Here is a 21,487-nt window from a genome sequence, read left to right on the forward strand (position 1 = left end):
TAGTTATCCACTATGCTCCCGCCCCCTCATATTTCAAAAACTAAAGTAAATTAAGAGATGAGAAAGTCTTTTCCAAACACCTCAGGAAAAACTACAAACCGACGACTTATCAGACCAGATAGAACATCTGACCTGTCCGTTTGATAACGCAACGCTCCGTTTCTCTGAACGAGGTGTGTGCCCAAGTTCAACCTTACCTCGTATCTGCTGGCTGTCTGCTCAGCTGTCTTCAGGCCTTGATACATATGGATGATACAAACTTTGGCTCTTCTCTGGGAGGGAAACCAGTTCCTCTTCACAAAATCCATGACCATCACATGGTTTTTCAACTCTGTACTAAACGTTTTGATCTGAAAAGTCCGGTGGACGGCTGTTTCCGCGTGGCGGGCAGCATACCCCTTCTGAAGAGTTTTTGTAGAAATTCCAGACTGCCGCATGATACGGGAATCCTGTGACTTCAGCGAGCGCGCCTGGCAAACACAATTTTCTTTGTTTAATCCAGGTATCGAGTGTAGCAGGAGGCACTTGGGAAGTGCCTGGGCTCGACCTCTCCCGGAGTTTTCCAGCTCCAGACCTAGTTGTTCTCAAACCCCAGCTGCAAAGAATATAGGATTTGCACGTGGGAACCTCGAGGGTGACCTTTATGTGCTATAAAAATACTCCTTCTGGTTGCTGTCTGCCCGGCTCCAGCACTTCCACCTGTGTTCTCAGGTGCTCAAAATCTTCTCGGATTTCAAAGGCACATTTCTCTTTCCCGCTGCATTCAAGTTCTGAACACAAGATCCACCTGGTTACCGCGAGGTCCAATATGTTTTTCAGTCTCCAGCCCCTCGAATCCAAATAAATTATTCACGGGGCGCTGTACAAAGGAACCAGGAGTGATAATTGCCGCTTTTTAGAATTCCTGCTTTTTCTTGCCAGGACTGAAAGGAACAAGAACAGACTGCTACTGACACAAAGGGTGACCTCAGCCCTGGAGAAGATAAGAAACACATTCAAGTGAAAAAGAAAAGTCGAGCACAGAGGCAGTGATGGGTACAAGCTGGCATCAGAGACACAGAGCTCGGGTAGGATGTCCTGGTTGCCACTTGGGGGAGTGCCCTGGCTTAGCTGAGGGCTCTGGTCCCCAGCCAACCCTGGGAATCCCCTCACCTCCCAGAGCCTCAGTTTCCCCATGAGGAAACTTGGAATAATAATGCCTGCCGCTCACAGCGTTGTTAGGAGGATCAGGTGAGCGAAATGGTGAGCAAATAGCATGTAATAGAGGCACATAAGGCATCATCTCCAAAGAACAGTTGCCTTTTTTCTGCCCAAATTAGGCTGAACACAGTTCTCCTCATAGGGAAGAACAAATCCGCCTCTGAATCAGCTCTGTTTCTTTTACACTAACCTTTGAATTCTATTGTTTTTGCTACAAGTTAAGAATGTTGCCTAGAGCCTGAAATATACAGAGAGCCCATTCTCAAGGCTCTGACCTTTATGGGTGTAACACTTTTCCATTCATATAGAGATAAAAAGTTGCAAAATGTTGCAGAACAGAGACTAACCTTTGTCTTCGAGGTTTATAGGAACATTGTGACCAGACCTCCGTGGACAGCTGTAAGAACAAAGGATTCTGACACCAAGAAATCTGCAGCAACCAACCACACCCCCTCCCCTTCTGGTATAAAAGAAGCCTGAATTCTACCTTGGGGAAGGTGGTTCTTTGGAATAAAGTTGCTATTTGTTGCTGAAACAACTCCTCTCTCAATTTATCAGCCTGTCCTGCAGCAAGCAGTACGAGCTTGGACTCAGTAACATTCTCTCTACCCATATAATATACGGTAAGTCCCCTACATACAACGCTTCAAGTTGCAAACTTTCAAAAATGCACACGTGCGTTCGCATGTCCAATCACGTAAGTTAGTTCACATGCCTGGCGTACATTGTCACGTGCATGCATCCTCAACAAGTGGTTGTGCTTTTGTGTACTTTACTGTACAGTACTGTATAGAGTCCAATAGTACAGTATCTTTATTTCAAGCTCAGGATGTCCGGAAGCAAGTGTAAAACAGCAAGGATGTAGCTGGTACTTACTGTACTGTGCTTTTCAAGGTACTGTACTGTAAGATTTAAAATGTTTTCTTTATTTTTTGTTTTTTATGTATTATTCGTGTGAAAAGTATTATAAACCTATTATAATACAGTACTATATAGCTGATTGTGTTAGTTGGGTACCTAGGCTAACTGTGTTGGACTTACAAACAGATTGGACTTATGAACGTGCTCTCGGAACGGAACTCATTCATATGTAGAGGACTTACTATAGTGGAGATTTAAAGGATGCTGAAAATTATTGGATTCTGAATTTCAGATCATTCAGAAATGCCGATGATATACTCCTTTTCACTTCATTTCACGTTTTGGTACTATTTCTGTTAACGCGGTCATTGAGAAGTGGGAATTACAAGCCTTGGATCAGGGGTCTGGGCCAGGAGAGGGCAGGTGACAAGCACCTGGGCTGTGCTCTGAGCCCACATAGGACTCTCTTCTGCAGGCAGCCTCCTCTCAGCTTTTGGCAAATACGCGCCTTGAAGAGTTCTCCCTCTCCACACGGAAAGCCGTGGGGTAGACTGAATGAAGACATGATTCCAAATGACTTTCCTGAAAACAGAGCATCAGTCCCTGGCTCAGAACCGAACCCTTCCTGCGGCAGGCGGGAGCTCAGCCAATCACACTCAGCGGTGCTGGGACTTGGAGGGTGGAATGTTAAACTTGCCCCTTCGGAGGCAATGGGAATGTTGAAGCCGAGAACGAAAACAGAGTAGGAGATAGAGAAGACTTCAGCGGTAATTTAGGCCAACGTTCTCATTTGAGTGTTAAGACAACAGACCCCGAGAGATTAAATGCCAACCCAAGACCACACAGTGGAGTTCCCTATTCCTTAAACAATACTGTCCGGATCTGCCTGTGGTTCTCCCAAGGAGGTCAATGAGAAGGTCAAGACCAACTGATGGCAGTCATGTTTCCAATGAAAACACAGCACAACCGAGATTGATGCCCAGGAGGCAGGCTGGACATGCCCCAGGGAGCTGCATGGGGGTGCCATCTTAGATTTGGAAGCTTCCAGAAAAAGCCAGGGAAGACATTCAATCAATAAACAAATTAAAATTAAACAAGGACAGCAAAGGAAGAGGGTACCACTTGGCTCTTTGGGGGCTGTGAAGGCCATTCCTGAGACCCCACAGTGACCATCTGAACCAGCTTTTGCTGGTACCCATCTGTTCCCAACCAGGAGCTCCTGCAAACCTGGTTAAAAAAAGAAAAAAAAAAAGAGGCCAAGTCTCTCCTGTCACCACAGCACACCAAAGGACCCTGGGCAACATAGAGGCCAGTGCACTGCCCATCCAACTGCTTTGACTAGCAATGAGAGGTTGGCTGAGGGGTGCTGGCCGCTGGTGAGAGCCGCCTGTCATAGGCCGTGTCAGCCAGCAGTGGCTACGGAGGCTCCTAAGATCGTCACGGCTGACTTTCTCTTCCCTTGACCACAGACAGGGCTGGGCTTTAACCGGCCTTTGCGGCCACCAGAGAAAGCAGTCACGTTGTTACCAAATGCAGGTCCGTGTGCCCGATGCACAGCGAGGCCAAAGGATGCCAAAGCGTCGGAGTTTGGCGCAGAGAAAGTTTTGTTGCAGCGCCCCGGAAGGAGACGGGTGGCTCATGCCTTTAAAACCCGAAGCTGTGAGGGAGGGGCGTGGTTAGCTGCAAACTGCTTGGGGTCAGATCCTTTGTTCTTGAGGTCCGTCAGGATGCTCCTGTAAATCTCCGCCAAAACAAATGTGATTCTCTGTCCTGACAAGAGAGGGAAGGTCCCAAGGCTCGACTTTCACACTCTGAGGGCCAGGCCTGGCTAAGAGGAAGGGGTGCCTGCGGGGGCCGGTTACACACCCCCCCCCCCGGGAGCCCTCGTCCAGAGCCCAGTCCGGGTCCTCCCGCCAATGCCCAGGCCCGGCTGAAGAGGCCGCTCCCAGCTGGCGGCGCCCTCGGGGCCAGGTCCCCAGACCCTGCCCCGCCATCATCACCGAGGGAGCCGGGCGCCCGGGACCCCGCCGGCCCTCAGGCCGCCCAAACAGGGGGCCGGGCCCCAAGAACCACGACCCGTGGAGAACACGGCCGCCCCCATGAGGTCTCGGAGGCGGGGATGGGGAGAGTTTCGCGGCCGCCTCAAGGGCTGGGCCCGGCCCCCTGCCAGTCCCCGGGCCCCCAGCTCACCCGCCAGCCCGAGGCCGGAGGGCCTGGAGGGCCCCGGGGAGAAGGCCGCCACCACCTCTTGCCTCACTCTCTGCCGCGAAGACCACGGTCACTGTCCGACCCTGATGGCGGAGCGTGACCTCTGACCCCCGGCTCTGGTCCCAAGCTCAGGGTCTCCAGGTAACAGCTGAGCGCTGGCAGCTGCGCGCCCGCTCCGCCCAGTACAATCCCCCCGCTTTTCTCGGATACACCTCACGTTTGAGGAGAATCGGAAGAGAGGTTAATCGGAAACCCCGCAGAGGAACTGCGTTCTAGGGGGCCTCGGTGTCAGTGTGACCTTCAGCAGGTCTCGGGAATTCTTGGTCAGTAAGACTGGTCGGAAACCTCAGGACTGTCGGACTTGGTCCCTCATCATAGGAAGAGGACAGAGGCCCGGAGGGGGTGATGCTTGGTGGAGAGTCAGCGGGATGGAAAGGGCACAGTCAGGGGATGGGGCCCCAAACACAGTAGCGTGTGATGACTTACAGACAAGCCCCTCCCCTGCGCTTCAGTTCAGTTATCAACAAGCCCCTAGCGGCTCTGACACCCCTGAACGTAAGAGTGGGTCTATCCAGGCCGTGCGTGGACACAGCAGAGAGCGGCTTCCCGCCCAGGGCCGTCCCCCACCCCAGGGGAGGCAGCAGGCCCCCTGCAGAGAGAGCCTCCTCCCGGCTGGGCGGCTGAGGAAGGGGCTCAGGTCCTTCCAACAGCCCTGGAACTAGCACTCTCACTCCCAACGGGGCCACCATCTCCACAGCCCCATCACTGCCCCATCGGGAAGCACAGTCTCTGAGTCAGAAGACTCAGCTCTCTCTGGGGCTCCCAGCACTGGCCCTGCAACCTCGGGTGAACTGCAAACTACCGTTGCCTCGGTCTCCCCATCTGTTTTATAGGGTCACCGTAGTGCCTCCCTCCTTGTGCTTCTGCGGAGATGGAGGGCTGGCACGGGTAAAGGGCTCGGGGCAGCCTGGCACTGGGCGTGTGCTCCACAGACCCCAGCGGTAGTCACCCTCAAAAGGCAAAGATTTTCAAAGTGGTAAATTGCCAGACATATTATTTGAATAATAAGTAAGGAAGATGGTTAAGGAGAAATGGACTGAATGGGACATCATAAGAGCCCAATTCTAGGACTCCCTCCACCATGCAGTGGTGACCGGAACCAGGGCAGGACAGCCTTGACGACTTCCCCAAATGCAAAACAGAGATAGCCTCCCCGCCGAGCAGTTTGGTGTGAACATTGTGTCAGGTAGTCAGCGTATGTGAAACTTCGGGACTGACATACACACGCCACTATATTTAAAGTAGATAACCAACAAGGACCTACTGTGTAGCACAGGGAACTCTGCTCAGTATTCTGTAATGACCTATATGGGAAAAGAATTTGGAAAAGAATGGATACATGTGTATGTATACCTGAATCCATTTACTGTGCACCTGAATAAATAAACTATATATTTAGAAAATTATACTTTCTCTTAGTATCTTTCTACTACTTTCTCCTTTGGCTTAAACTATTTCAGTTTCTGTCACTTGCAACCAACAGAGTCTGGGCTCGTCCTTGAAAATCCATTATTTTATTAAACAAACACACGTGACGTGCTTCTCGGTGCCGGGCGCTGTACAGGCAGCAGAGACACGCAGATGAAAGGGACACTTTGCTTCCACAGAGGACTCACCGTCCAGCAGTGGGACAGATGCCTGACAAGCAGGTCCCCAGAGCAAGAGCACAGGGAGTGCTCCCAACGAGGGAGGTTTGCATCGGCTGATGGAGACCCTGAGAAACCCTCAAGAAGAAAGGACATTGCAGTCTTGAAGGATGCCTGATGGGCTGCCAAACCCCCATGGCTGAACTTGCATGGACAAAAGTGAACCGTAGGCCTTCACTTTTCACTCTCTGTGCATACATTTTGCCATAAAGTGTCACAGCCAAGAAGGGGAGGCCTTAACTGAAGCCATATTTACTGCAAATAATCATCACTCTTTCTGGAAAACAACTACCTAAATCTTTTGCTGTTTTTTTCTTAAACCAAATACTCAGTCATCTATAAAAGTTAGGTCCCTGACCTTATTAATGTCCTGCAGAAGATCCTACTTAATTTCCCCAAATCGGTCCCTGAGGCAACTAACTAAAGCTGCACCAGTGTTAGCAATTGCAATTCAGTGACACCAAATCAACATAAATAAGCCTTGAGCGTATTTAGTGTTGAAATATATGTGAAATTAATCTCTTCTTTCTCCCTTGCCCCTGATACAACATGTAGGGTTGTATAGGGCATCCAATGAAGTATTTAAATAATGAATTATTCAAAAAGAAAAGGAACTACAGGTACCTGATGCCAGGAATTTATGCCTATGAATTCTTAATCTCTTCTCCAATAAGATTAGCATTTACGACTATGGAAGACATCCTAATTATGCAGTTTCAGAGCTGATTTTCTGCAGGGCCTGTGCAGAACTAAAAGCATTTAGGCGACAATAAAAACAGGTGACTATGAATTTCTGAGTTCATAATTTGATTTCCCTTTTGGGGAAAATGACATTTTTATTTACGGGTGCTTTACTCATCAGGTGGGAGCTGAAGTTTTCTCTCAGAGGCACAGTGCTTGCTGTGAGAGCATCTAAACAATCATCCTTTTAAAACAGATGTGTGGGGCTTCCCTGGTGGCGCAGTGGTTGAGAGTCCGCCTGCCGATGCAGGGGACACGGGTTCGTGCCCCGGTCCGGGAAGATCCCACATGCCGCCGAGCGGCTGGGCCCGTGAGCCATGGCCGCTGAGCCTGCGCGTCCGGAGCCTGTGCTCCGCACCGGGAGAGGCCGCAACAGTGAGAGGCCGCGTACCGCAAAAAAAAAAAAAAAGTGTGAAATTCACAAGGGCTGCATTAGAAATGACGCAATGTATTTCTCCTCCTCTTAATCCCTACCCACTGGGGTTCTAAAACAAAACAAAAGAATTGGGAATAATCTGGCTGATTATGGGGTCCTGCACCTTTTAAGGTAGGAAGAGAATGTAAGTTTGCCTGATGAACCCCATTCCCTTGCAAATCATTCAGCTGTGCTGGGTTTTAGCATCAATGCATGGAAAAGGGGTGATCATTTCAGTGATCAGTGACAGGTTCTCAATAGTCATTTGTTCAATGCATGAATAAAATGAAAAGGTATCAACTATCTTTTCTCGTATGGTATACTTTCTCTCCCATGGCTGGCCTTACATGCACAAAAGTCAACGGAAGACCTTCACTTTTCACTTTCCATGCACACATTTTATCATGAAGCATCAGATCCTGTTTAATTTCCCCAAATTGGTCCCTGGAGTTACTCACTAAAACTGTATACTTTTTCTTTTCTGTAAATGGAAAAACCTTTTTTTCCGCTTCACTATACAATGTTTGGAAACTACAATAATTTGATGTTTCTCCTAACTTTCCAAGTGGAAGTGGCAAAACCAACGAGAAAACTGGAGCAGTGGCACCAACCACATTGCCATATTCATCCACAAGATTCATTTTCTCCCCCTTTGCAAGCTTTCAAAAATCATTGACTTTGCACCCGCTGGGTGTTCAGCTCTAGGCCAACTACTCCAATTCCCCGTTCAAAGCCACTTCTAATACTGGTAAAAACCAAAGCAACCCACAAGGGAGAGATCACACTGCCCTCCTTCAAACTCATTGGGAGGAATGAGTTATTTGAAGACAACAAATGGTATCTTCATATTTTCTCTCCAATGTCTGAATAGATTTTTTTTTTTTTTTTTTTTTTTTTTGCGGTACGCGGGCCTCTCACCGTTGTGGTCTCTCCCGTTGCGGGGCATAGGCTCCGGACACGCAGGCTCAATGGCCATGGCTCACGGGCCCAGCCGCTCTGCAGTATGTGGGATCTTCCCGGACCGGGGCACGAACCTGTGTCCCCTGCATCGGCAGGCGGACTCTCAACCACTGCGCCACCAGGGAAGCCCCTGAATAGATTTTGAATAAAGAAAACCTATGACTTTGTTAGAAACTCTGTTTGATTTTTAAGTATATATTTTGGCAAGCATGAGGGGGTGGTGAAGACTGTGGTTGAAACTTTAAGGAAATAAAAAAATCAATTTGGTATTTACATCCACGGTCAATTTTACCCAAAAGGAAAACCTTTAGTGTCAGCCACTTGTCACTGTCCTGCCACGAGAAACGGATGCCAGGCCGGGCTGTGGGCAACGAACAACATGGCGGGGGGAGGAGGGGGGGTTATGGCCTTGCCCCGAGAGAGGACTCCACTCTGCCCAGATGTCCTCTCACAGATACACTGACTGTCACTCTTTGCCATGTCTCCTTGCTTGTATGAATTAATGAGTGTGTTGAACAAATTCCTGAAATCCAATATTTATCAGGAAAACACCCAAGCCCCAGGGGAAACCACAGGCCTAGCACCAGCAGATAGTGTGGCCACTGCCAACCTCTGGGACTCCCAACCCTGACCTTCCCTCCCATGGGGACAGCAGGCGGGCAGCTGCTTGGGAGGCAACCAGACCCCACCCTCAGTGCAGAGTGGCAGGCACCTGTGCGGGTGAGGCCTCATCCCAGGCCACAGCTGACACTTACTGACAGAGAATGGCCTTCCACATGCACCCACTGGCAGTCAGGCCCCTGTCCTGTCCTGGTCAGAGGGTGGGCTTTCCTTGAGCCCCCAGAGGATCCCCTTTGCTGGGTACCAAAGTGGTAACTCCAAGGTTCTCTCCCACTTTATGGAGGAAACACAGGTGGCCAATCGGGTCATCCTCACACAGTAAGACCAGCAACCAGTGTGGGCAGTTTCCTGGTTTCCCAGACATCATAAAAACCAGTTCCGTGTAATGATTGTATTTGCGCGCGCACACACACACACACACACAAAGACACATACAAACACATCCACGGAAGATGTGTAATAGTCCATGTGCGTTTTCTGAAAATAAAATAGGCCTGGTACAAGTTACCTTTTAGGTCATTTCATATAAATATAAGAATTTTCTAGCCACCTCAGCTGTCCATCAGTGAATAAGACCAGAGGCCTGTAAACTATGGCCTGTGGGCCAAATGTGGCCCACAGCCTGTTTTGTAAATAAAGTTTTATTGGCACATAGCCACTCCCATTTGTGTACGTGTTATCTGCAGTGCCTTTGCTCTTCACAGATTGGCCGAGTTGAGTGAATGCAGCACAGACTGTATGGCCTCCAAAGCCAAAAAGATTTGCTCTTTGGCCCTTGACAGAAAAGGTTTGCAGCCCCCTGAAATGAGACCTTCTGGTGAGGCAGTGAGCTCACTCTGTAACCGTGAGCCAGAGAGGAGACCCCTGCTTTGACTGTGGCAGGTAGACTAGCCCAGGGTTACCGAACCTCCCTGTGCTACAGAAGCACTGGGTGCTTGTGAAACCATGTACCCTCAGGCCCCGCCCAGCCCCTGGATCAGAATCTCCGGATTCAAATTGGATGGAGCGGGGGGTCCAGGAGACAGGGCTCAGCTCTCCGGCACCCCCAATGATGACATTTTCCATCACTCTCTGCTCTTTCCCAAGCATCGTCCCACTCATTGCCCTGTTTAGTTCTCACAGCACTGTGAGTGCGAGAGGATGATCTTGATTCCCATTTTACAGATGAGCAGGTGAGGCCCCTGCTGGTAAGCGGTAGAGCCAGGACTGAGACGAAGTGCAGAACCTCTTCCATTGGCCCTGACCACTCTCCGTGACCTCTAAGATCCGCAATCCTAGGAAGTCCCCAGTGAAACAGGAAAGTCAGCCCCAAAGACCAAACCCGCTTCTCTAGCCTGTAACCCAGCCGCTGTACATGCTTGGGCTTGGTGCGCCCCAGGAAAGCGGTATGCCCGCCAGATGTGTGCACCTTGCAGTGAACGGTCCCAAGTGCTGGGCACCAGGCTCAGACCAGCCTAAGACTCTGGCTTTGACTGTGGCTAAGACTATGGCTGAGAACAAGGCAGCACAGCCCCTGCCCCATGGAATGTGCTGGAAGAGTTAGAGGGAGGGGAGGGGAGCCTGATCCAGATGATTCTATGAAGAGTTACTTGCCACTGTGACTTGCTAATCACACTCCCACCTGGTCTCCCGTCCCTGTACATCTGCTCAGCTTCTCCTCCCTTTACTCTGCCCCCAACTCAGATGCCGTCTTTGGAATGGACCCTCCCAGGCCAAACACCTCCCTTGCCCTACTCGGTTCTTCCTCATGTTACTTCTTATCCCAACATATATATTTATGACTGTTTTCCATAGTCTCTCCCTCACCCCCAAGAACGTGAAGCCCAGGAGAGCACGGCGCGGTGCCACTGGTGGTGGTTCTCAAGGTTGCTTCCTCCTCCCTGCCTTCCCTCCTCCATGCGCCTCCTTCCCTGCCCCCTTTCCACTGCCTGAAGCTCGGATGAACGATAGGGTTATGCCAGGCTGTTATGAATGTGGATGTTGGGGGGTTGCCCTAAGAGAAGGACTTACAGGACATTCTCAGCAATATCTGGAAAGGCGTGGCTTGGAGTTACATGCAGACCTTGCACCTGAGGCCACGCTTGGAGCCCTCGGTCGCTGAATCGCACATCTCTTGTGGCACCATCCAGTCCCCTCCACCCCGTCTTCCTCTTTCTGTGCAGCTCTGGCCAGCTTTGTTCAGGGCCACCAGCAGGGCCACCTGGGTCAGTGGGATCAGGGGCTGGCGGATGCCCAGGGACAGGCCTGAGATGTGCTTCCTAACGCTCATCCACAGGTGACGGGGCACCAGCTGCCCAGGGTGCCTGCCCCACAGACCCTCTCCCTGGCCTTCCCATCTTCTCAGTTTCCCTCCCTGGTTCCTCACTCATGCCTGCTCCTGGGTACACATCCCAGGTCAGCTTCTGCAGGCTCTGCTCTCAGGAGAACCCGGGCTGGACCCAATTCCAAATCGCCTATGGTGTCCCCTTGACACCTAAACTCTAGGTCCCTCAGGGACCTCTCCTGTCTCATCTTTGACCTTGAAATCTGTCCCCCAGGCACTTTGGTGGTGCCCATTCTGCTCTCAATGGGATGAGTATCAGAATCTCCGCTGGGTCCTCCTAATGTCCAGCTAGCTCAGTGCCCTGCTCAGAACAGAATCCCAGTAACCATTGGTTACGTGTGATAGTGTGGTCACAAATGCATCCACACAGACAAATAGGGAATGAAGCCTGTGCGTAAGGAGACTGCCAGAGGCCACGAATCAGCCTTCCTCACAGAATGCTGAGTTAATCACCATTCAGAGTACCTGGTGTGACTCAGAGGCCCAGGAACTACTTCTCCTGGAGGAATCAGGGTGAAGGATTGTCAAACACTCAGGCAGGTCACAGAGAGGCTGAATGCCTCGCTATAGGTTTTTCTCTGATTCCAACCTGTGTTCAAGGGGGTGTAAGCCTGAGGAAGTATCACCGAGGTGTTATTCTGAAACCCAGGCCAAGAGAGTGTAAGGCTATCTCTTATTGACTCAGAACCAGTAAAGGGAAGTGTAGGCCTAGCCGATTTTGCCCCAGTGGGCATCCCTACGGGGGCATCCCTGTCAGGGCACCAGCAAAAGGAACAGACTCCGTAACAGCAAAGCTGCTCTTCCCGCCACTTCTCCAGAGTTTGCCAGCATGGGTATCTCCGGCCTTTGTCCGAACTCCATCTGTGTCCGTGAATGGGTAACTCCCTCACCCTGTTATAGGCGTCTCCCTCTTGGGGCAATAGCTTTCTATTAAGAGGTTTGAATATAATTCAGCAAAGTGCACACCTCTTCTTTTTTTTTTTTTTTTTTTGCGGTACGCGGGCCTCTCATTGCTGTGGCCTCTCCCATTGCGGAGCACAGGCTCTTGGATGCGCAGGCTCAGTGGCCATGGCTCACGGGCCCAGCCGCTCTGCGGCATGTGGGATCTTCCTGGATCGGGGCACGAACCCGCGTCCCCTACATCGGCAGGCGGACTCTCAACCACTGCGCCACCAGGGAAGCCCTTGCACACCTCTTTAGAACAGGATTTCCTTTCTAAGCTGCATTTGAAGTGATCTCACGCCCGTTAGGAAGCCCACACCTGCCCGATCGCCTCAGGTGTGTTCCCTCTTTTTCTTTTTTTCTAACACTCAGCTTTAATAGCCTTTTTATTTTTTCTTTTCCGTTCTAGTTTACAAGATATATTGAATATAGTTCCCAGTGCTACACAGTAGGACCTTGTTGTTTATCCAGGTGTGTTCCATCTTGATCACCTGGTGGACTCCCCCTCCCCCTGCCCTCCTCAGCACCTGTCTGAGAGGCCTCCACAGGCCAAGGGTGACAAACAAACTGTAGCATCCTCGCTGACAGGAGATGAAGCCTGCTGGACCAGTCTGGCCAGTGTCTATGTCCAGCATGCACTGTCCACTGTGCCAACTTCCTGCGCCCGGGCCCCAGGTGTGGGGCGAGGCTACCTCAAGGTGCAAATTCGCTCTCTCCCCTTTCTCATGTCCCCAGGTTCTCAGTCTTGGGGCTCTTCGCCCTTGGCCGCATTGCCCAGCCTGTGTCCCTGGCCAGCCCATCATCCGAGGGGATGGACCTCGGATTCCATCCCTCCTCCCTGGAGCTGATCACAAAGGGCGCCTCCTCGGGTTTCCTGCATGCTTTCTTCTCCCCATCTTCGGTTTCCTTGCTCCTGCCTTCTGCCTTTGCTAAGGTTTCTCTGTGCTTCTCATCCTACAGTTAACATTCAAATTGGTTGATGGCCCTATTTTTTTTTCACTAGACAGACATTTATTTCTCCCTGTTACCCGTTCTTCCCTTAGGTCAGTATAACACAGGACACTGAGGGAAAATAACCCTCTCCAAAAAAGGGCTGAAGAAAGAAGAGGGACTGGTTTTCAACGGGATCGTTCAAAGAGTTTGTTATTCAGCATCACACGCAAACTCATTGATCAGAATTTTGAGTACACTAACAATGACCAAAAAAGGGAAAGAAAAAAAAAAACAAAGAAAACTATTCATTTTATCTTAGGTAGCTGAATTCATAGAAACATTTCCTATTACAATGTGAAATAAGAAGCAACTCCACGATTTAAGTAATTTCTATCCCAATCTGAATTTAAACACAAATTATAATACTATGTGATACTAGCCTAAGTTAACGGGGCAATGAGAGTTCGTTCTAAAGTGCTTACTGACCATAACACCAGATTCACTGTTTCATAAACAAGAAAACAGCCTTGTTTTGGAGAAATGAAATGAACCAGGAATATAGAGCCAGACCATCCAGTGCCCTTTTCAAATAGAAGAAAACAGAAAGTCTGAGGGTTTGGTTTGGGGAAGGGGGAGCTTTACATGAAGCATACACCCTGCCAGCCAATGGCAAAGGCTAAAATAGTTTTCAAAGGTACAACCTGAGTCCTCTGAAGAAAGGAGTGGCAGCCCCTTTGGCGTCTTAGCTAGAAAATGAATAATTCAGAGTCAAGTGCAGGTCCCACTAGGTGGAGCCTTCTGTTGCCCGGTGTCCAGACTTCCCTGCTGCCAGCCCACCTTGTCCCTGCTGGAGCTGAAGCTCTTACCTCCCCCCACCAACTCTCCCAGAATTTCAGTGAAACTAGGCTGCCTCTTGCTCAGGCGTTCACTCCATCATGGACACTTTCTGATGAACAGGCACAGTTCTAAGCAGGAGGAACACAAGGTTCAGTGAAACACGGTCCCTGAATTGCACACCCTTGGTGGGAAGGTAGAACGGTGCAGACACTGTGGAAAACAATATGGCGCATCCTTAAATGATTAAACGTGGAATTCTCACGTGACCCAGCAATTCCACTTCTGGGTACATACCCAAAAGAAAAGAAAGCAAGGTCTCAAAGAGATATTTGTACACCTATGTTCATTGCAGCCTTATTCACAACAGCCAAGTGGAAGCAACCCAAGTGTCCATTAATGGATGAACAGATAAACAAAATGCGGTCTATCTATATGATGGAATATTACTCAGCCACAAAAAAAATGTTCTGACGCGTGCTACAACATGGATGAATCTTGAAGACATTATGCTAAGTGAAATGAGCCAAATACGAAAGGACAACTCTATGACTCCACTTATATGCAGTACCTGGAGTGGTCAGATTCACAGAGGTGGAAAGTAGAATGAGAGTTGTCAGGGGCTGGGGGAGAGGGGAATGGGGAGCTATTAGTTAATGGTTATGGAGTTTCAGTTGTGCAAGATGAAAGAGTTCTGGAGATGGATGGTGGTGATGGCTGCACAACAATGTTAGTGTACTTAATGTCACGGAAGTGTACCCATAAAATGGTTACGATGGTAACTTTTATGTTATGTATATTTCACCACAGTTACAAATAATTTAAGAAAGAAACCGAGCATGGTGCCTGCTCTCAAGGCTCCTGAAGTCTGGTGGCCCTGGGACAATGGCCTCCAAACCTGGTCTGGGCACTTGCACAGACATGCTGTGTCCACGGGGGTGGGGAAAGATGACATCTTTTATTTGTACATACTTTTATCTCATCTGTTTTCAGTATCTGTATAGAACATGTTAATACAATAGCTCGTGGTCATACTTCAGAGGCAAAAATTGGTCCTATATTAGGAGTGCCCTAAAAATTCTTCCCTGGTGGGGATGAATGATGGAAAGTCGTCTGGAGCCCCCATCCTGGAGGAAACTTCACAGAACTGGAATTATTTCCTCCTCGGTGTGGGGTAGAGGTGGCGGCGGGTTGGGAAGCATCATAAATCAAGTTGCGTTGGCGATGACAAGTGGCAGTGGGGATGTGGCCTGTGTCCACCAGGCCACCAAACTTGTATTGGAAAGGGCAGTTGAGGGTCCAGAAACAATGACCCTGTTCCCCTCCCCTTTCTCCAGTGGGGTCAAGGAGAGCTCAGGTGTTACCCTCTTTGGGAACCTTTTTCTGCTGCTCTGGGAACTGCCTGTCACTGTTCAAAACTGTGAATGCCTGAGCCTTGCAAAACCATTGCTGCGTCACCTCCACCTCTGATCTTGGGGCCGAGCTCACCCACTTGCCCCAAAATGAGAGGGTTGGGGGGCTCTCCCTGACAGAATAAGAGCCTGCCATTAGAGGTCCCACTGTGGTTGGTCTTCTTACAGCCCCACTCTCAAGGAACTTGTGACAGACTTCTCCAGGACTGGGTGGATGGCACTGTCCAGGGTGGACTTCTTCTCGCTAGTCCTCAGAAGTGTCCTACGGCAGCCCTGCCACTGACCACCCTCTGTCTTGGGTGAATTCCAGTTCCACTCTGGAGGGAGGAGAATTTGCTGAGGTTTCCAAGGAAGATGCTCGTCCCTGGTCTGGGCAGGCTGGGAGACACTGGCTCCTTGTGCCTTGGAGGAGGAGGGGGCTGTGAAGTCTGGAACTTCTACAGTCATCTCTCCCCTGAGGACAGAGCCTGACAGCAGGGAAGCCAGAGTGGATGCACAGAAAGCCATCAGGCCCCTGATGACACGGAGTAGCCAAATCAAAGCATCCCTGAAGTCCGCCCTGCTCTAGACTGACCAGCTGCACATGCAAATTAATCCCAAACGCTGTTTAAACTCGGTTTGAGTTCATGACCCAGACCCAATGCATCCTAATTATACAAGGGCTCTCTGGTTTGGTCCTATTTCATTTTATTTAATCATTTTTTTAAATGAAGTATAGTTAATTCACAATGTTGTATTAGTTTCAGGTGAAGAGCAAAGTGATTCAGCTGTACATATACATACATTCTTTTTCAGATTCTTTTCCATTATAGTTTATTACAAGATATTGAGTAGAGTTCCCTGTGCTATAGGGTAGGTCCTTGGTGTTCACCTATTTTATATATAGTAGTGTGCATCTGTTCATCCCAAATTTCTAATTTCTCTCTCCCCCACACACATTCACTGTGTTAAATTAGAAAACTGGTAACCATAATTTTGTTTTTTATGTCTGTGAGCCTATTACTCTTTTGTAAATAAGTTCGTTTGTATCTTTTTTTAGATTAGACATGTAAGCAATATCATATGATATTTATCTTTCTCTGTGTGACTTCCTTAGTATGATAATCTCTAGGTCCATCCATGTTGCTGTAAATTGGCATTATTTCATTCTTTTTTATGGCTGAGCAATATTCCATTGTGTGCATGTATGTATGTATGTATGTATGAATGTGCATATATACATATACCACATCATCTTTATCCATTCATCTGTTGATGTGGTCCTACCTCATTTTTATTGCTGACTTTGATAGACCAAGAGATTCTCCTTGGACTTCACTCAACCTGGAGCTATTTCTAGTGGGACATGGATGATGGCTTCTGTGCTCCATTCACGCTCAGGAGCCAGTGGGTTCCACCCTTCATCCTGAGGTCTCTGTTCATCCTTTTGACTTCAACACCACTTCTCTCCACACATGGACCCAAGCCCACCCACAAAAGACAAATCATAGAAGGGAGAGACTATACCCTGTGTATTGACTTGGAGCAAAGGGGAGGGCCAAGCGCCATGATTTCAAGCATCTCTGTTACTCTCACTCAATTCCCCATAGTTGCCTCATTTTCTTCATATCTTACCTGTCTACCAGGGGAAAGAGGGACATGTTTATGTTTTCTTATATCTCAGCCAATTGTGTTCACAGGATGCTTCCTGCACTGTGATTTTTAATCTGATTAATAGGCTTAAGTCCCATCTTTATTTTATCTTGTCTTGTCCTGCTTTTGTTCTATCAATCATGTCACAATGTAAAAAGTAATCAAAGTGGCATAACAGTAGCTTATTCTTCCCCGATCCATGTATCCCCCGATTCATGTATCCCGATTCATGTTCCCACATTTATCTTGCTGTGGCTCTTTCACCTTATTTCTTTCGAGGATTACGTGAACATGCACGTGTGCTAAGTTAGAAAAATATACAACCTTGTAAGAGGGAGCTATCATTTGCATAAAACACTGCCACCTGACAGCCTTGTAAGCAAGCCACTGTAGACATGACAGGGCTTAAACGTGAAGTTCAAGGCTACCTCGCCACACACAGCAGATGTCTTCCAGGAAAACCCAGTGTATGTCAAGAATACTGTAATTGGGTCATTCTTGAAATACACAAAAGGATCCAGATTTGTTTTCTTTTCTAGTGAACTGGTGGTGAGTCATTTTCTACAGTTAACAATGCTTATTAAACTATTAATTATTTGCAAATGTTGCTCCAAGTTTAAGTCGTTGCAATGTTTTCTTAAGCAGGCTGTACTGACTGAGAGCTTCTCTCTCCATCAGAGAGCTCCTTAAATAACATGACCCCATTGACTGCAGATGATTGGCTAAGAGGTGGAAGCTCGATTCAAGCTTAGCCAATCAAATTTCCTCAGAGAAGCTTTGTCATCGGGAACAAGAGAATGAGCCAACTAGCTGAGGACTCTGCTGTTTAAGGCTGACCATGCCAGGACCGTGTGCAAGGGGATGACCAGAGAAGCTGGGCTGCAGAGAGCAAAAAAAGCAGACTGGCACTAAAGATGAAAGGGGAGAGAGAGCTGCCAGGGCACCCTGGTCTGGCTGGCCGGTCCTCACTGTATTTGGGATCCAAGGAATACACTTTTATTCTGACCACAAATCCCACATTACTTGCACCTACACGAGCAGACGTTTGTACCTTGCAGTCAAGCAGTCACACCGACTAGGATTCATTTGGTTCTGCAGGATGGGCACAGGGAGGCTCTCATCCACCCCCGTTTCTCAACACCAGAGGCTTCTCCCAGGCCATCAGCTTCCCTTGCCCTGCCTTCCTTTCTTCTTCCTTTCGAATTCACCAGCTGCTCACTCATGAATGGCTTCTGGAGAGGGCTTCAGGGAAACACTGTCAATGATCTTCGAAGACGCTCAAGTCCTCATGATGGGAATTTCCAAGTTTTTACACACTCATGCCTTGGTTATAACTAACGGAATTTTCATGTTGAAAGGAACTTTATATTAAAAGACCAAGTGGCCCAAATTTTGACCAAATTTGCAAAATAATCCTGATTTCAAAGATTCTGTTCAATTTTCAATCAATCGATCATTTTGGTTTCAGAAGATGTTCTTCCTTCTTCTGCTGGGGATGAGAGCGTAAGAATGGACCCAGGAGCTAATCTCAAGGAGCTCTTGAGAAGGTCAAACATATACAGTGGAAGTCTTGTGGAAGGTCAAATATATACAGTGTGTTAGGATTCTGGGGGTTGCCAGTGACAGAAACCCACCTGCACCAGGCTGGACAAAGAGAGGAACCCACTGGCTCAAGGAATCCATGGATGGATCAAAGAATCACAGTGCCAGAAGGGCAAGGACTTACTGGGAATCGGGAACAACTGGATTCTCCATCTGGCCTCTCCCTCTGCCTCTGCCATGGAGGCTTAGTTTACTTAGTAATGGGTGGGAGGAGATTGTCTCACGTACAGGATTAGAATAAATATTAAATTTTAAACACCTCAGAGAAGTGCCTAGGAGGATGGCCCTAGTAGGAGCTCGATAAACTTCCCTATTTCCCCTTATAGGAGTCTCACGATAATGGAGCCCAAGAACATGCAATTTGTTACCCGACATGCTTTGTGTGGGGTGTCATGGAAAATGGACAATGGGAGAAAAGGGAGGAAAAGAAGAGATAACGGAACTTTGGAGTCACTGGAGAGAATCCTGAAGGCATTTCTGAGTCCAACAGAGATACTCTCTCCTCACAAAAACCAGAGAGGCGTATTCAACCTCTCTGCCTGCCAGGATAGTTGCAGAAATTGTCTCGAAGAAAGCCTTATCACAAAAGAAACCACCCCTCCTAAATAATGCACAGATAAGTAAAATGGAACCTCTAGAGCTAGAAAAATAGAAATGTATTTACAGCGTTTGTGGAACTGAGTCAGAAAATCGCTGTAGATTCAAGAATGAACTTGGACTCAGAGAGACTGAAAACACCCTGAAATTAGGATGTAAGTATTGATTTAAAAATAAGTGAGGGGCAGTGAAGATGGCGTCGGCAGTGGGACAAAAAACTTGGACTTTTGCTGAAAGTGGGACAAAGATGAATATGGACAGCTCTCCGAGAAGAGGCTCACGGAAGAGAGAGAAAAGAAGGATGGAAAACCAGTGCGGCCCAGGAAGCGAGAGCTTCTCCGGCATAGGGACTCCAAGGTGGACCTGGAATCCAAACCCGGGAGGACGACTGTCATTACCAAGACCACCCCACAGTCTGAGACGGGAGGATACTACTGCAATGTCTGTGACGGTGTGCTGAAAGACTCCATCAACTTCCTGGATCACATTAGCGGAAAGAAACATCAGTGAAACCTGGGCATGTCTACATGTGTGGAACATTCCACTTTGGATCAGGTGAAGAAATGTTTTGAAGTCAACGAGAAGAAAATGGAAAAGAAGAAGAAGGATTATGATTTGGAGGGAAGGATAAAGGAACTCAGAGAAGAGGAGGAAAAGGCCAAAGCCTACGAGAAAGAGAAACAGAAGGAGAAGAAAAGAAGGGCAGAGGAGGACTTGACATTGGAGGAGGAAGGTGGCAGCTGTGATGGGCTTCTCTGGCTTTGCTTCCACCAAGAAGAGTTACTGAGGCTTTCTATGCTTGGCTCTTTGCCAGGCCTAACTTTGTGTATGTGGATGTCATTTTTGGGGAGGTACTGGGGAAAGTCCTTAAGAGCGGCAATGGAGAGGGCTAGAGGGTGGGCGCTTGTGGTTTCCCTCTGCCTTCAGAGAGAGCACAGGATGCAAAGGGACGTGCTGTGGCATGTTCCTTCAGCCTCAGTATTTCACTGGAGACAGAGCACCTCTGATCATCTGAGTTCCCAATGAAGAAAAACTTCTGCTTCTGAGGCTGCTTTCCCGAAACTCCCCCTGCATCTTTTCCTTTTCATCTGTCCATCTCCTCTGAGCATCATACGTTTATCCTGTGTTCTGCCTTTGTTTTAATTTTTACTCTTGCTTAGCCTACAGCAGAAGGGTTCTCTGGGTCCCCAGTTTCCAGCTGATAGCATATCCTTGACTGGCCCCTCCTTTCCCCATTCTAACCCAACCCTGCCCCGTGGTTCTCTGGCCACCTGTGCACACGTGTGTACTTCTGCCTGGGTCATTGGTATGTGTGGGTGTGTGTGCATGAAACTGTCACATAGAGGGAGCCTGAACTGCAGCCTCAAGAGCATTGCTGTCTTGGGGCCTGGTGTTCTCAGCTTCCTCAGAGCATGTAACAGGAAATTAAATGGGATGAGTGTTCGGTGTGGTTTTTGTCTGGTGAGTTTTTTAACCTTTGTTTTTCATATGTTAACTGTTCAGCTTTTCCTATTTGTTTCATTTTACTGAGGATTACTCTGTTTTTGTCTTCTTTGTAAGCAGGCTCTTGGAAGAACCTGTTTGATGCAAAAATGAAAAAGGAGAAAACCTCATATGAGAGCTCTTGGGTCTCAGAGGCTGTTCAACATGTATAATAAATGGCATTGACTGGGCTTATTTCAAAAAACAATAAGTGAGGACTTTCTTGGTGGCTCAGTAGTTAAGAATCCACCTGCCAATGCAGGGGACACGGGTTCGAGCCCTGGTCCGGGAAGATCCCACATGCCACAGAGCAACTAAGCCCATGCGCCACAACTACTGAGCCCACGTGCCACAACTACTAAAGCCCGTGCTCCTGGAGCCCGTGCTCCACGACAAGAGAAGCCACCACTGTGAGAAGCCGTGCACCACAACGAAGAGTAGCTCCCACTCGCTGCAACTAGAAAAAGCCTGGGCATAGCAGGGAAGACCCAATGAAGCCAAAAATATACAAATAAATTTATTAAAAAATAAAATTAAATAAAAATAAGTGAGCATTCTTAGAGCAACTGCCATGGGCTGATACTGGTTAGTAGATTAGACATAGACAAATTCAAGGAGACTAAAATACCCAGGACAAAACTGCTCTCACCATCCCTAGCTGAGGTGTCACCAGTGCCCTGATGAGGAGAGATCCAAAGGAAATAATCAGAAGTGAGGAAAAAGATATTTTTTAAATGGCAAAGGTGCTGATTATAATATAAAAAAGAAACAACTGAAATTTCCAGGTAAGAAAGCAAATTATTTCAATACCAATCATATAACATAAAACTGTACACACACAGAAAGCGATACAAAGGGAACGTGATAAAGTCTTACCAGTGGTCTGCTTGTGCGGGGTGCCACTTGTTCTTGCTGCATTTCTTTTCAGCAATGAATCTGCAGTACTCTTCATTAAAAACAATTTTAGGGAAATGTTTAAAAATGATTTCTCTTACTGCTGAAGAGTGGTACCTGGGAG

The 21,487-nt window shown here is 48.2% G+C and overlaps 1 protein-coding gene and 1 pseudogene across 2 annotated transcripts in view; one reads left to right on the forward strand and one right to left on the reverse strand.

The window, feature by feature from the left end:
• C16H10orf90 (chromosome 16 C10orf90 homolog) overlaps positions 1-437 on the reverse strand; it is a 232,496-nt gene extending 232,059 nt beyond the window's left edge. For both annotated transcript variants that reach the window (XM_060126531.1, XM_060126529.1), the window contains exon 1: positions 198-437. In XM_060126531.1, the coding sequence (XP_059982514.1) occupies positions 198-437 (240 nt within the window). The remainder of the gene's footprint in view (positions 1-197) is intronic.
• Positions 438-4,160: 3,723 nt separating this feature from the next.
• On the forward strand, positions 4,161-19,774 carry LOC132506958 (zinc finger matrin-type protein 2-like; annotated as a pseudogene).
• The last annotated feature ends 1,713 nt before the right edge of the window (positions 19,775-21,487 follow it).

This window comes from Lagenorhynchus albirostris, chromosome 16 (assembly GCF_949774975.1).
Source record: "Lagenorhynchus albirostris chromosome 16, mLagAlb1.1, whole genome shotgun sequence".
Taxonomy (NCBI): domain Eukaryota; kingdom Metazoa; phylum Chordata; class Mammalia; order Artiodactyla; family Delphinidae; genus Lagenorhynchus; species Lagenorhynchus albirostris.